The sequence below is a fragment of the Hippopotamus amphibius genome, chromosome 10, assembly GCF_030028045.1.
Source record: "Hippopotamus amphibius kiboko isolate mHipAmp2 chromosome 10, mHipAmp2.hap2, whole genome shotgun sequence".
Lineage (NCBI taxonomy): Eukaryota > Metazoa > Chordata > Mammalia > Artiodactyla > Hippopotamidae > Hippopotamus > Hippopotamus amphibius.
In genome coordinates this window covers 106,411,771-106,425,925 of record NC_080195.1, presented here as the reverse complement: position 1 = coordinate 106,425,925, position 14,155 = coordinate 106,411,771, and the positions used below count along the sequence as shown (strand labels likewise).

At 40.1% G+C, this 14,155-nt stretch overlaps 1 protein-coding gene across 4 annotated transcripts in view; it reads right to left on the bottom strand.

The window, feature by feature from the left end:
• The window catches only part of ITSN1 (intersectin 1), a 200,873-nt gene that overhangs the window by 68,409 nt on the left and 118,309 nt on the right, over positions 1-14,155 (bottom strand). For all 4 annotated transcript variants that reach the window (XR_009047657.1, XM_057696296.1, XM_057696297.1 and 1 more), the window contains 3 exons: positions 12,561-12,688; positions 9,683-9,912; positions 7,721-7,842 (listed from right to left, as the gene is read on the bottom strand). Coding sequence is in view for 3 of the 4 variants with exons in the window: in XM_057696296.1 (XP_057552279.1) it covers positions 7,721-7,842; positions 9,683-9,912; positions 12,561-12,688 (480 nt within the window). In the remaining variant the exon portion in view is untranslated. The remainder of the gene's footprint in view (positions 1-7,720; positions 7,843-9,682; positions 9,913-12,560; positions 12,689-14,155) is intronic.

Genomic DNA, 14,155 nt, shown 5'->3' with positions numbered 1-14,155 from the left:
TGCTGCTCTACCTTAGGGAACCCAAAAGCAATTTTTAAAGCTGAGAATTTTCCAAAAAGGAGTTCCCTGAGATAAAGCACAACACTGCTTCCAAAGGTTCTATTTTTGGCTTTACAGTTCCAGTGCTAACACTGTATCAATGTGAGCACCTGGGCCACTTCTCATTCAGCGCCCCGACACTGTCTGCTTCTTTCTCTCCTTTTTCTGGGCAGCCCCAGCTGTTTCATGAGATAAGGATTTAAGGTGACTTTTTTTCCATTTGGATCTTATTTTCTGCTAAACTCAAATGGCTAGATGCCTTTCCTCCCTCGTTTATATTTATTGGTGATATTATGACGCATTTTAACTTCACAGCTGTTTTGCACTGGAAACATAGCTGTTTCTAGGCCAGGCTGTGCCAGGGCCTCCCCAACCTCTCCACAGGTTCAACAGCCAAGTTCCTGTCCCCTCCACGCATCCCAGGACCAGAGGTGAGGCCGGGCAGCAATGAATGAGGACCTGGAGCCAGACACAATCACTTCACCTCAAGACTGCAAAGTGTCGTGATCAAGAGCAGGGCTCTGCAATTACACTGCCTCAGCTTTAAGACCACTTGCACAATATACTAGCTGGGAGACTTTGGGTAAAGTTTAATCTCTTGGTGCCTCAGTTTCTTCATCTGTAAAATGAGGGATAATAACCTGTTTTATGACAGTTGTTGTGAGGAATGGTAAGTATCTAGAACGCTGCCTGGCACGTGAGACAAGCTTAATGACAGATTCCTAAAGCCATCTCTCCCGTTGTCCAGCTCTGACTCTACTGCACTTCTCTTTCGTCCTTTTCTAAAAACCTGGCCTCTACTTGACCCTGGTTACTTTAGGTAACCAGAGATTTCTGGTTCTCTGGGGGGAGTTTCCTGCTCTAGAAACTTGCCTAGTACCTTAGGTCCTTGGGGTTGGCCTTCTTGTCTTCCTATAGGGGCTGGATCATGATCCCTAATCACGACCTGTCAAACTCCTACTGGTCTGAGCTAGTCGGACCTCCTTGAATGCAGCTGCTTTATTTAATCATGTCCTATGACCCACTGCCATTCCCTTGAGATATGGGTCTTACCTGGTTAAGCAGACTTTTGGTTGACATCTGGAATTGGATCTGAAGCCCTGAGGAAATGTTCCACCCCATGGGCAGGTCCAGCTTACACCCTAGTTAATCACACCCAGCCCTGTCCCCTGATATGACAGAAAGCAGGCTTCACCACTGAATGGTGCTTGTGTGTACTCAGGAAGGGGAGAGGGTGCCACGTCAGCCTCTTATCCCTACAAAGAGGTTCTGCCACCCTTCAGGGCAATAGTGAAATCAGTATTTCACTTTTAACCAAGGAAATCCATCAGTCAACTTGAACAAACAACAGTCTCAATTATTTTGATTTATTTTTATAGGAATCCATTAATATTATTGAGTAATTAAATTTTAATTTTAAGGTTCAGAGGTTATAATAAAAATTCACTCTTAACATTAAATTAAATGAACCACTTAGAAAAAGCATAAAGGGTCTCACATGAAAATGAGAAATATTCCTCCCTGGATTTGAAAAGATTTACTCACAATGCTAATCTGATTATGGAAAAACATGACATAAAATTAGGATAGAACAAAGTCAAGCACAGACTTCTTTGTAATGTGGCTGCATATAATGTGGACTTACACACACACGGGCGATTCACCTGTCTGTGGCTGTAAGTCAGGGGGATTTTGATATTAACAATATTGGTCTTAATACAATTTCATTTAACCAGCCCCACCGCAACACCTCAAAGCATTTGGGGTCAATCTAGTGAAACAACAAAGTGGGAAGCACAAACCCCAAAAGTGCCTTAAAGGTCTGGGGATATGTTACAGACCTAGTCTACAGTTTGTAGACTAGAACTGCAGACGAGATCTGTAACATGTGTTAATAATCATGCACTGCATACTGTAGGGCACTGATGCAACAATCAAATGCACGCAGCACATCAGGTTCAAGTACACGTGGCTGAAACCCATGTGTCATATCATACCAATAATACATCTCTTTTCTCAATGTTTATATGCTTCATGACTGCTATCTTCCTTAGGTGACACTAAGATTTCTAAAGTCTCTGACCCTGTCACAAAGAAGGGTAACAGAAATTCCCTCTCCTCTCACAAGCAGGACAAAGGGTGTGGACAGTAAACAGGTTTAAACTGTATCCCGACTTAGACCCGCCTGTGCGGCTGCCCGGGATGTGCTGTGCAGGTGTGGGGAGAAGCACGTGTTTCACGCATTTGCCAGTTTGGAAATAAAAGGTTTCCCCCTAAACTCCTGGATAAGGATATTAAAACTGTTTTCTAAAGAGCTAATCTAGAGGTCTGTAAAATTTTTCTTGACTTTCGCAACGACTCAACTCTGCAGCTGTAGCACAAAAGCAGCTGTAGGCATTATGTAAATAAACGTGCCTGAATGTGTTCCAATAAAACTTTATTACAAAATATGCATGGGCTGGATTTGGCCCAAGCCTGGAATCAGGTGTGTACTGGTCCCTCAACACAGCAATGGCTCAAATGTTAAGGTTATGGAAATCTAAGAGAGGCAGGAAAGATACTGACTACATTGAAAACAAACAAACAAACAAAAACCCCCAAAACAAAAAACAATTCTCTATCAAGAAAAGAAAAGGAAAAAGAAAAAATGAGTTTAAATTGTTACAGAAGAGGGACCTCCTAGGTGGCGCAGAGGTTAAGGATCTGCCTGCCAGTGCAGGGGACACAAGTTCGATCCCTGCTCCAAGAAGATCCCACATGCCGTGGAGCAACTAAGTCTGTGTGCCACAACTACTGAGCCCATGTGCCACAACTACTGAAGCCCATGAGCCTAGAGTCTGTGTTTTGCAACAAGAAAAGCCACGGCAATGAGCCCACACACCACAACGAAGAGTAGCCCCCTCTTGTGGCACTACAGAAAGCCTGTGTGCAGCAACAAAGACCCAACACAGCCAATAAATAAATAAATAAATAAATGTATGTTACAAAAGAAAATCTAAATTAGAAGATAAACAACTTTCTGAATGAACTGACGGGGTGATGGCTGATAACCCTGAAGGTCTCCTTTTTTGGATATTCCTAAGAGGATATTTTCCAGAATGACTTGGGATTAGTCTTGACAGAAAAAAGATTAGGTTACATCAGTGGTTTCCAAAAAACTGACTTCCTGATAGAACCACCTGGAGAAGACTCTGAATCCTAAATATGGATTAAAAGTCCCCAGAGTCTCTGAGCTGTTTTTTGTTTTTTTAAAGGTGCCCGAGCAGGACTGAGGCACTCAGCCCTGCACCATTTAAAATCAACTGAGTTAGATGATCAGCCTGTGTTCTTAAGATAAACTTCAACAGAATGGCAGTGAGCAGAGGTGTTCTAATTTCTTTCTTTTTTTTTTTTGGCCAAGCAGCATGCAGGATCTTAGTTCCCTGACCAGAGATCAAGCCCGTGCCCCCTGCATTGGAAGTGCAGAGTCTTAACCATTAGACCACCAGGAAAGTCCCTAATTTCTTATGTTACTCCAATACATTGTGGATGTCAATTTGGACTTATTCCAGATAAGTCCTTATTATTGGGACCTCCAGATCAGAAGACAGGCCATTGATTTTCGAAATATCTAAGCTTTAGCTGTCAAGGTCAAGCTCAATTAAGACGCTTCCATTCAGAAGTCTTCCCTGAGCACCTCAGTTCACTCTGATTCTTCTCCTCTTTTACGTTCCTAGCAGAGTTAGTGAGTATTCATTGGGAACTGCATCATACCTTGGCTTTTCCAGGTGTTTCTCCCCATTTTTCTAAAAAGATTTTAAATACAGGAATGGTAGAATTATCTTTTTTTTTCTTTAAGAACTTTTATTGAGATACAATTGACATACAATAAACTGCATATATTTAAAGTGTACAATTTGATTATTTTTTATTAGTAATGTATATATGGCAGTCCCAATCTCCAGGAATGGTAGAATTATCTTCTATTTCTTTGTATTATCAACATTTAGAACAGGACTATATATAAAATACCACTTTAGTTTTTGTTAATCATGAAAAAATGCCTTGGGAGAAAACTGAGCTGATACTCAAGTTTTTTCAAAAGCAAAATATTTTTTAAAGTTCCCTCCAAGACTGCCTACATTAAAACAGGAAACGCTGCTAGACGTCTAAAATCTAACAGGTAGAGTTAGCTACTTATCAAAGAAGTCTGAGAAATCTCAAAAGCTGATGATTACTGTGCCTGCAAAAGTAAGTGAGCTCCTGATTATTCAACCAAGAGAGATGCTAGGAATGTTCTATTGCGCATTTTTCATGATCGTGTTCCTTAACTGCAAACTTCATGAAATAAAAAAAACCGCTACTATTACATGCCGATTTCCACTTTTTGGGTACCATTAGCCTCACAAACATAACATAGTAAAATGCCATTTGGGGTGTCTTATTGCATTTTGTGGTACAAAATGAAGAATCACTGCTGTCCCTTCAGCAAGAGAATAAATACAGTATATGCCTCACAGCACAGCCCCTTCGTTACATATTTGGGATGTCTGAGACAAAGTAAACACCATTCCAGGCCTGGGTGGACATTCTCTGTTATAGCTGTCTAAGTTGGATTTATCTTTAGTGTTTCATTAAAAAATTACAAATGTTCACACATTTGCAAACATGAACATATTAGAAGTACATAAAATTAAACACGAAAGGCTCCTCTCTACTGCCCAGTGGTAACCGCTGTTAACAGTTTGATGCCTACACCATGAGACTGTAAACTATATCCGTAAAAATATTCACATACACAGCTTTTTATTTAACCAAATGCAATTATACTCTACATACTGTTTCTGTTGTTTTACTGGAATTTATCTGTATATGTAGATGTGTGTAATTTTTTAAAACATCTTCATTATAGTTATTGTTTAGCTGTATCATAATTTATTTAAACCATTCCCTTAGTGATGGATACTGGGCTGCTCTTTCTGCTTTTACCAACAATGCTACAGGGAACATCCACAGACACATTTATTTATGCACATGAAAAAGCAGCCTAGGGGAGGGAGAATAACAGAATTCCTGGGTCGAGGGGAATGAGAATTTTAAATCTGAATAGGTTTTGCCAAAGCGCCTTCCAAATGGCTTAGCCAATTCATACAACCATGCTGACAGTGTATATTATACCCACTTTCCTACACTAGTGATAAAGCTGGATATTACCAAACCCTTAAACTTGCTCAGCTGAGAGATGAAAAATATCTCATTTTTAAAATCTGCATTTTCCTGATCACTAAGGAAAGAAGCATCTTTCTGTATATTTTTAAAATAATGTACTTTTCTTCATCTGTGAATGTCTCCTCATATCCTCAGCCAACTTTTTAAAGTTCTGGGTTTCTTTCATATTAACTTTTCAGAGTCTTTATGTATTATGGAAGATGACCCTTTGCCTCACATTTTTGCAATCCACAGGATTTAACTTTTTAATATTGTTAAATCTGTCCATTTTTGTCATTGATGGCTGCTAGTTTTAACTCAGAAAGGCGTTTCTTAGAAAATTATTCCAATATTCTCCTTAAAAGAAAAGAAAAAACCTTTTTAAGTAGAATTTTAGCTTTTAAGTTTAACCTACTTAGAACTTATTTTTGTCCATGATCTGAGACAGAGACTTGACCTAATAATTTGCCAGTTCGGAGCCTTCAAGATAGTCCTTACATGGAATCTAGCAAAGAAAAACCTGGTACACAAACTTTTACACCTCTCTTTTCTTCTTTTTCTATTTTAAGCACAACCTAACACACAAACTCAAAACATCTTTTTACTGCCACGACAACACCCAAAGATATGTGTACTTACACAGAATTAAAGTGATTTAAGAGAACAAAACATTTAATAAAGATGCAGACTTCCTGACAGTCACAAGGCACTCACCCATTCCCCTTTAACCTCCACCAGGAAAGCAAAGGTTTGAAAGCAAGGCAAAATACATGTTTAAGGAAATGTTTCATTCTCATGGTATATCTACACTCTATTTTTCTAGTGGGACTGGTGCTTAACCAGTCAATTTGAGGAAAAGGACTCAGTATGGTTGTAACAAGATAATGTTTCCAAAAAAATAGCAATATTTACTCATCTAAATGTAGATCATCTGTAACATTTGCTTATCATAACATTTGGTAACACTTATCTCAAGAAGAGAACATTACTTTTCTGTAGCTTATGTTGCAACAAAATCCAGTTTCAAAAATGTCAGGCTTCTTTTTTTTTTTTTTTAAGCAGTGTAAAAATCAACTTTGTAATGAGGTCCTATCTGCTTATGGCAGTGTACCTTCAGAATGTTTTAGATTCCTGCAGTGGTATTAGGATAATTTCCAATAAATCTGTTTTAAAAGGCACACGATATTTCAAAGACTAGGCAGGAGGAATAAAGCGGCCTTAGGCCCTTAGGAAAGAGAAAATGGGGTAGAAGCTGAGAAATACATCCGGCCTCGGGTCACAGCTCACGTGCAGTGTGTGCGCCCACACTCGAGAGGAACCAGCAGTTCTTTTTGTAAAGAATGAGTGAGGCTGGCGCCCAGGCATTCAAAACTCTGTGGAATGAAGGCAGGGAGATTACTGGAAGAGGGTTTTGTTAACTGTTAAGGAGATGTTGACTTTGAAAGATTCTGGAACACTGGGCACGACTTCCTTCTTTCCAGCCCATAAGAACTGGAGAAAAAGCTATCAGAAAGCAAGAGGAGAGGGGATTGAGTTCTCTGAGGACCAAACACACTGTTCTTTCTATATATTTTGGCCCATGAAAGGTCACTTGCTCTAAATACAGATACAATGCATAAATGCAAGACGAATGCGTGTAATTACAGTGACTGCACGACACGCTTTTACACTTCAAAGACTGGGGTCCTAGTGTGGGAAATGTGTTTGTCTCAATTCTTAACTTTCACAGTTCTTTAAAAATTCTGAACCATTTCCATCTTAAAAAAAAAAAAAAAAAAGAAAAGCCAACAGTAATGCAAAGTTTGATCACTTCTAAGACTTTCGTTAATAACTGGATTGAGGAACTACTGTTTCTTTTAGGAAATAATTTAGGTCAACCACATTACTTTCTCCTTTCTTAAACTGGTTACTACAGTTTTAGTTACAATCATAAGATTATATTTAATTATTATTATAATTAAACAAGCTATAACAAACAAAATTCTAAACTCTTTCATCTTTTCACTTATAGAGTAGGAAAGCAGATTAACTGCACGTAATTCATGACTTCACACAATTCAAAGTTTACACAATTAAAGGGGGAAAAAAAAGATGTTTTGACCCAAAGATACAAACGTTATCATCAGCAACTATGAAAATGATGATCAAGTATTTCCCATTTAAAATGATTTCTGAAAGACTACTTATAGTATCTAAGCTGCAATCTAAATTCTGAAGTTACCAGAGCTTTACAGATTTAAAAATATGCAAGGCTGTGTTAAGAACCCATTTTCTTTAACAATTCTATTTTAAAGTGATGCTAGGAGCCATTTCTTAATGCCATCTCTCATTCTAATACAAAAGGAAGAAGAGTGAGGCTGTACTTCAAAAACTCAAATGCTGGATTCCTGGATTTCACACTCGCCAATGATGTTACAACTGTCAGATAAAGTACAAAGAGGGGACAGATGCTAACCATCAACAGAAACCACACTTGCGCTGCAGCCTTTCTTACCATGACTATGTCTCCCGGCTGGATCGTGATTTCATCGTGACTTCTGGACTCAAAGGGATACAGTGCTCGGTAATACACCACTTTTACATTCTCCTGCGCAGAAATTGTAAGTGGGCCTTTTCCTGTTTACAAGAAAAGGAGGAGAAAGGAACGCAAAGTAACACGTTACATGGAACACAAATGCATGACCCAAGCCAAATTACAGAGATCTGTCTCCTCTGCCGCCTATCTTAACATCTCAACCATTTCCATCTACTCCAGGAATTTCCAGGACACACAGTGGGGATGTGTTTGGTTCCAAAACCACAGGAGAGCCAAAGCTGATGTCAGCAACTCCAACCCATCAGAGAGGTCATTCGTGGACGCCAAACAAAGGTCATCCCAACGCAGAACGTGGTGAGGCTGCCTGAAGTCCCTGTTCCCTGCCTCCTGGCTTAGGTGCCAACAGCGCACATCTGCAAAGCATCAAGACCTCTCTCCCCTGATGCAGGGTGTCTAGCATGACATGCCAGTCTGATGGGACGCAAGTCTGAATCCGCAGACTCATGTGGGAGGGGCACAAAGCACAACATTAAGTTTCCATATCAAGCGACAGGGAAAGGTTGATGTTTTAGGCCCTCGACGTGGTCATATAACCCCTAAAGTGCTGATTTCACCAAGAACGGTTCTTATTGATCATTCCTGGTGAATTACACTTCCTAGAGGAAAAACATGAACCTAAGGACAGACCCTAGATGAAAATAATGTTGCTTTTCAATGAAGCAAAAGTTTAAAAAATGCACATGAGCAGAGGATATTTTGAATCCTGATTAATAACTACTCACAGCCCTCTGAACTATTTTACCCAAGAGCTGCATTTTGACACACACCTATTTTTTTCTGAAAAGCCACGAAAGGAAAGCACTATCTTTGTGTAATCTTGAACTGAGTGATATGTATAATTTCCCACTGACCAACGGAGAAAAAATCCTCGCTTTATACCAAGAGGGTGCATAAGGAACTTAAGATCGACTAATGGTGAAATTATTTTCAGATAAACAAAAAAATTAAAACATATAGGTTGGTCAAAAAGTTCATTCGGGTTTTTCTGTAAGATCTTATAGAAAAAAACTGAACCAAATTTTTGGCCAACCCCATATTTTGTCCTCTTGTGGCACAGGCTCCTGTGTGGATCTGATGACCTGCCAGTCTTTCTCCCTGGACAGCACACATCTTGAGTCAGGGAGGGTGTCAGCCCCATCTCTGAACCCTCACTCCCATCCCTGCCCACTGTGCAAACAGGAAACAAACATTTGTCACTTGCCAAACAAAGGAAAAGAGGCTATCACTTTCCTCAGCTGACTATTATCTCCTAAGCTTTACAATATCATACAGCCACATTAGAATTTAAAAAATACATTCTAGTTTGCATCTGGTAGAGGGATAACATTTTCTAGCCATTTCAAAGTCTTTCATTGATGATTGTTTATAAAGAGATAACTTATGTTTAAAGGGCAAAAAAACCTGTTTTTTTGCTAAGAACACAGTTGTATGCAGCACAGACCAAGGACAGTGAATGCCACGTCACTACAGCCACGGGGAGAAGTGCCACGTCCTGCTGCTGAGACAGCTCCGAAATTCCCAGAGAAAATAGCAAACCGGAAAAGCAGCGGGTTCTTTTTTGCAAGGAAGGATTATGACCTCTATGTGGAATACAGGTATATGAACGGGGCTTGGGAATGAAACTCATGCCACTGTCATCTGCAAAAGACTTCTGGATGCCAAAGACTGGCACGGTGCAGGGAGAACTAAACACACATCTAATGATGCTACAGAATGAACAGCTGCACCGTCCAAAAAAAGACACTGACGTTCTCATAGCTATGAACATAGCCAAGATGGAGCCCGATTAGATATGGATGTTTCCCAGGAGGATCTGGGAGAAGAGGACTTACTTGCTAGGATAATTTTGGACTCTCTTACCTGCGGTGGACCAGGGTGCCTGGACAGCTGGCTTAGCTGGTTCTTGATGTTGATGGAAAAGCCGACTCAGCTTGTCTTGCATTTCCTGTTTGCCCTTTTCCTCACTGTCCTTCTTTTTGACACTCTCTTCCCTTTTGAGCTTTTCCTCCTCGTGGGGTTTTCTTGGCCTTTGATGCTCATCCTCTTGTTGCATGTGCTCCAGCCACTGCTGGTCCCTTTCCTGGGCTCGTCTGTCAACAAAACGCCTGATTACAGCAAGGAAGTAACTCCGAGTTAACGCGGCTGTGTGGTCTCTTTTCACAAAGAGCTCCATCTAGTCAATGGGCTGATAAACACCAAGGGATATTGTTCTTCAGATGAAGGGGGGGAGGGGGTCCTGAATCAATGAAACAGAGGCTCTCAGGGCTCCCCTTCTGAGTGAGACAAAAATCACATGATTTAGAAAAACACAGAAAATTCCTGATGTAGCTAGCTTATAAAGTGATTAGAAAAATCACAGAAATACTTCTCCGTTTTAAAACTGGTATACAACTGCAAAGAAAAATAAAAGCCACAAAACACACGGGAACATAATTTTCATGAAGAGAAAGTACAGCCAACACTGCAAGTGAAATATTGCTTCAAGACGTCCACGAACAATTACATCACTGAGGGGACCTGCCACCTTTACATGCACAAAGGAGCTTCCCAGAACTGAAGCAGAAACCAGTGGGTTATTTTGAGCCCTTGAGTTAGTAACCACCACCTGCTGAGCAACAGTTTTTATATATTTTTACTGAATTCGACTATTTTGTTTTACCAAGTAGCTGACACAAAGAAATAAAGTGCAGTTAGATCTAGGCCTTGAAAAGTATGATGGCCTCAACCTGAAACCCACAGGAAAAGACCAGGAAGGATATCTTGCTCATTCCATAATATGTTACAAAGTCAGAAAACTCTTTAAATGAATCACACTTTTTATTTTATTTTACTTTACTTTACTTTACTATACTATACTATACTATTTTATTTTATTTTTTTTTTGGCCATAGCACGTGGCTTATGGAAGGGATCTCAGTTCCCTGACCAGGGACTGAACCTGGGCCATGGCAGTGAAAGCACCGAATCGTAACCACTAGACCACCAGGGAACTCCCTAAATGATCACATATTAAGTGAAACTAATGTGCAATAATAAAATGACACCATGTTAATAATAACTAGCCCTCCACATTTACTAACTACTTTAACCCTTGCACCAGGTAGGTCAGTCCTATCATGAGCATCCACATGTTACAGATGAAAAGGAGGCAGAGGGAGTGAATGACTTGTCCAAGGTCGCACAGCCACAGCGGCCTGGGCACCCATCCAGGCAGCCCGGTTCTAAAGTCCACAGCATGAATCACTAGTCTGTGACATGGCCAACGCACAAAGGTCATCTCCTGGAATTAGGAAACTGCCAAGGGAACATAATATAAACAAATACAGCTTTTATTCTCCATCGAAAAATATTATATTCATTTCTGCTCCGTATCAACGTGAAGCTTTAGTGCAGTTTCAACTTAAATCTTAAGCATCTTACTTCCAATTTTCAAAACATCTTTTAAGAAAGCATAAAAAGCATTTTTTGGAGGGGTAGGAATGTTCATTGTTATTCGTAACGACAAATAAAACTTGCTTAACATATTCTACCAATAAAGGTCACCATTTATAAAAACATAACCACATAATTTCCAAAGTTAAATTTTGGGTCCTATTTATTACCCAACTGTAAGCAGAAAATTTAAACTTTTGCATTATGACACTGTATTTATTTCTACTCTGTAGGAATGTGAAACTTCGGTGCAGTGTATTGTGAATCATAAACTCTGAAGATAAGAAAATGATGGAGGTAGAGTCAATCAACATATCCAAGGAATTAATCCTTGGGACATAATCCTAGACCTACCCCCCACTTCCCAGAGAACCATAAAATAGTCCTCTAATTTGGCTTGAGACCCTACCTACCTATCCACCGGCATGATTAAAAAAAAAAAAACAAAAAAAAACCAAAACACCAGATGCAAAATACAATATGTACCCACGACAAAAAGGGCAGCGAAAGTGCACCCTGGCAGTGAAACTGAGCTCCACCCAGTAAAAGTCAGTGACTTGCCTAAAGTATCTGTTTCTTCACCTTGTTAGTCTAATTTCAATGACCAATTTTTATAATTTATACTATATCATTGGGATATTTGGTTATTTTTGTTTCTTGGGAGTCTAAAATCAATTTGAAGTTTAAAAAACAAATATCCGATGACAAAATCAGACACACCAAAAGTTAAACAATAAATTTCTACAATTTACTGCAGTAGGTTACAAATAAAAGTATATGACTACAGACACAAATATTCAAACAAAAACAAACAAAAATGTGTCTGTGTCCTAAGCTGCAGCAGCAACAGCAAATTTTCTCCTTTTGTGCTCAAGTTTCATTTCCAGTTGGAAAAAAGAAGAAAGAAGATGGCGTGGTACACTGTCCCGCCGGGGAAACCCTGCGTGGCCAGTGAGCTCAGGGACTTTGACTTCAAACCCAGGGCTCTGATGGCCACTGTTATTAAAAGGCTGTGAACTGGAAACGTATTTTGGTCATTGGCATGCAAATGAGCACACCAAGTGTCCCAATTTCTTGTATAATTCCATTTATCTACATAGTCGTAGCCTGAGAGAGCTCTGGGCACCAACCAAAAACTTCAGGGGGTGCTTACATATGCAAAGATATATACATACATGTGCTTACACACATATTAAAGACTGAAGGCTCTTTCTGGTACAGTAAGAATGTAGAGAAGCCCAGCAAAAGAACAGTAAATACTTGAACTTCCTTCCACATGGGTCCATAATCCACTGAAAAGACTCACCTTTGGGCTTCCTCTTTTTGTTTTTCTAATTCTATGATCTTTCGCTCTTGTTCCTTCTGTTTCAGTCGTTCAGCCTCTATGGACTTCTGTTTCTGGAGCTGCTGCTTATTATGTATTTCTCTTAGTTCCTATAAATGATCAAGAAACAGTTCACGTAACGACATGTGCTGACAGACCTTTCCACTGTTCATCAGCATGCAACGTTTCATGGTGGGGAAGCCTAGGCACCTGGGAGATAATGCTTCAGGTCTGAAAAACGTTAACTTGGAAAACTAAAACCACGCTCCATTTTGACATGACTGATCTCCAGAAGCTGTTCGAGATCACACAAGGGTGAGTCAAAACTTATCCGCACTCTGGTTATATTAAAACTCCTATAAATCCTACAGCCAGAGTGAGGATAATTTTTGATGCACCCTCGTATTTTAGTGAGCCGTGACACGCGGCACTGTGGTCCGTGAGATGCTTTAGGAGGAGCTTGCTAGGGACGAGCATTACAGAAACTACACCGCTCAGGACTCAGCAATAATGGCACTCAACCAATTTTAAGACGTGGTGATGCCCATGAACAGAACCTCAAGATTCTTTTGGTAATTATCAATACCAACCTCCACTGGTTTTGAGATGCAGCACTTCTGCACACATTCCCTCCACTAAACCATTACAACCTCACCTCCTTCTTATGCTAGCTGCTTTAAAACAGAAGGACAGCCTTCTCCTCCACAACCTTGTTGTCTCCCTACCCAGTGTATAGTTTTCTTCAAATCAGACCTCTCCCGGAGCATCTTTTCTTACTAAAACCACGTGTGAAGTTGTCAGCTGCCCCAAACTAAACCAGCCATCAGATGGAAAGTAAAAAGCTATAATTTGGTCGCCACTGTGGATATGATTTCCTCATTTGATACGAACACAGGAATAACAGTCATTTCCTTAGCAGGCCACTGAAAATAAAGTATGATATTTAAAGTACTCAAGTCAGAAGTTTAAACACCCAAAAATATGAAGAACAAAGAAACGCCTGTTGGTGGGGGAAAACCCTCTGATTCCATAGGAATCAAATGGTCACTAACAGATTCAGTCACCAAATCTCTTCTTACTTGTGTCAACAATACATCAGATAAGTCAAAGTGTCCAGCAGAACCAAGAGTAAAGTTCCAACTGCCTTCTTGGTCTGGCTAACTAGGGGGACAGCCCAGGGGTCTGTATGGTGAGATTGAGGAACTAAGGCCTGCCCTGTCTTCTCTTGCTTTGCTCATTGCTAAGTCCAGTTGGGTAGGTTTCTTCCTGCCTTATTTCTACCTTTAGGGTTCATTCATAGATTGGATATCAAAGGTAGAGAGACCGTCTAGAAGATGAGTGTTAAAATGCACTTATTCCTAGAGAAAAGTCCTAAGAGTGAGGCTAAGCTTTTCCTACTAGTTAGACTGTTCTTAAGGCAGAGTTAGAATGTATGTACAAGCATTCTGTATATCATAAGTGATGCGGAGAGGTCCTAAAAGGGATCAATGGGATACAAGAAAAAGTTTAACTGGAGATCAGGAGGTTAGGGGGAAAGGTACTGGGCGAGGAGGGAGGACTGGAGAGGAGGAGGCACT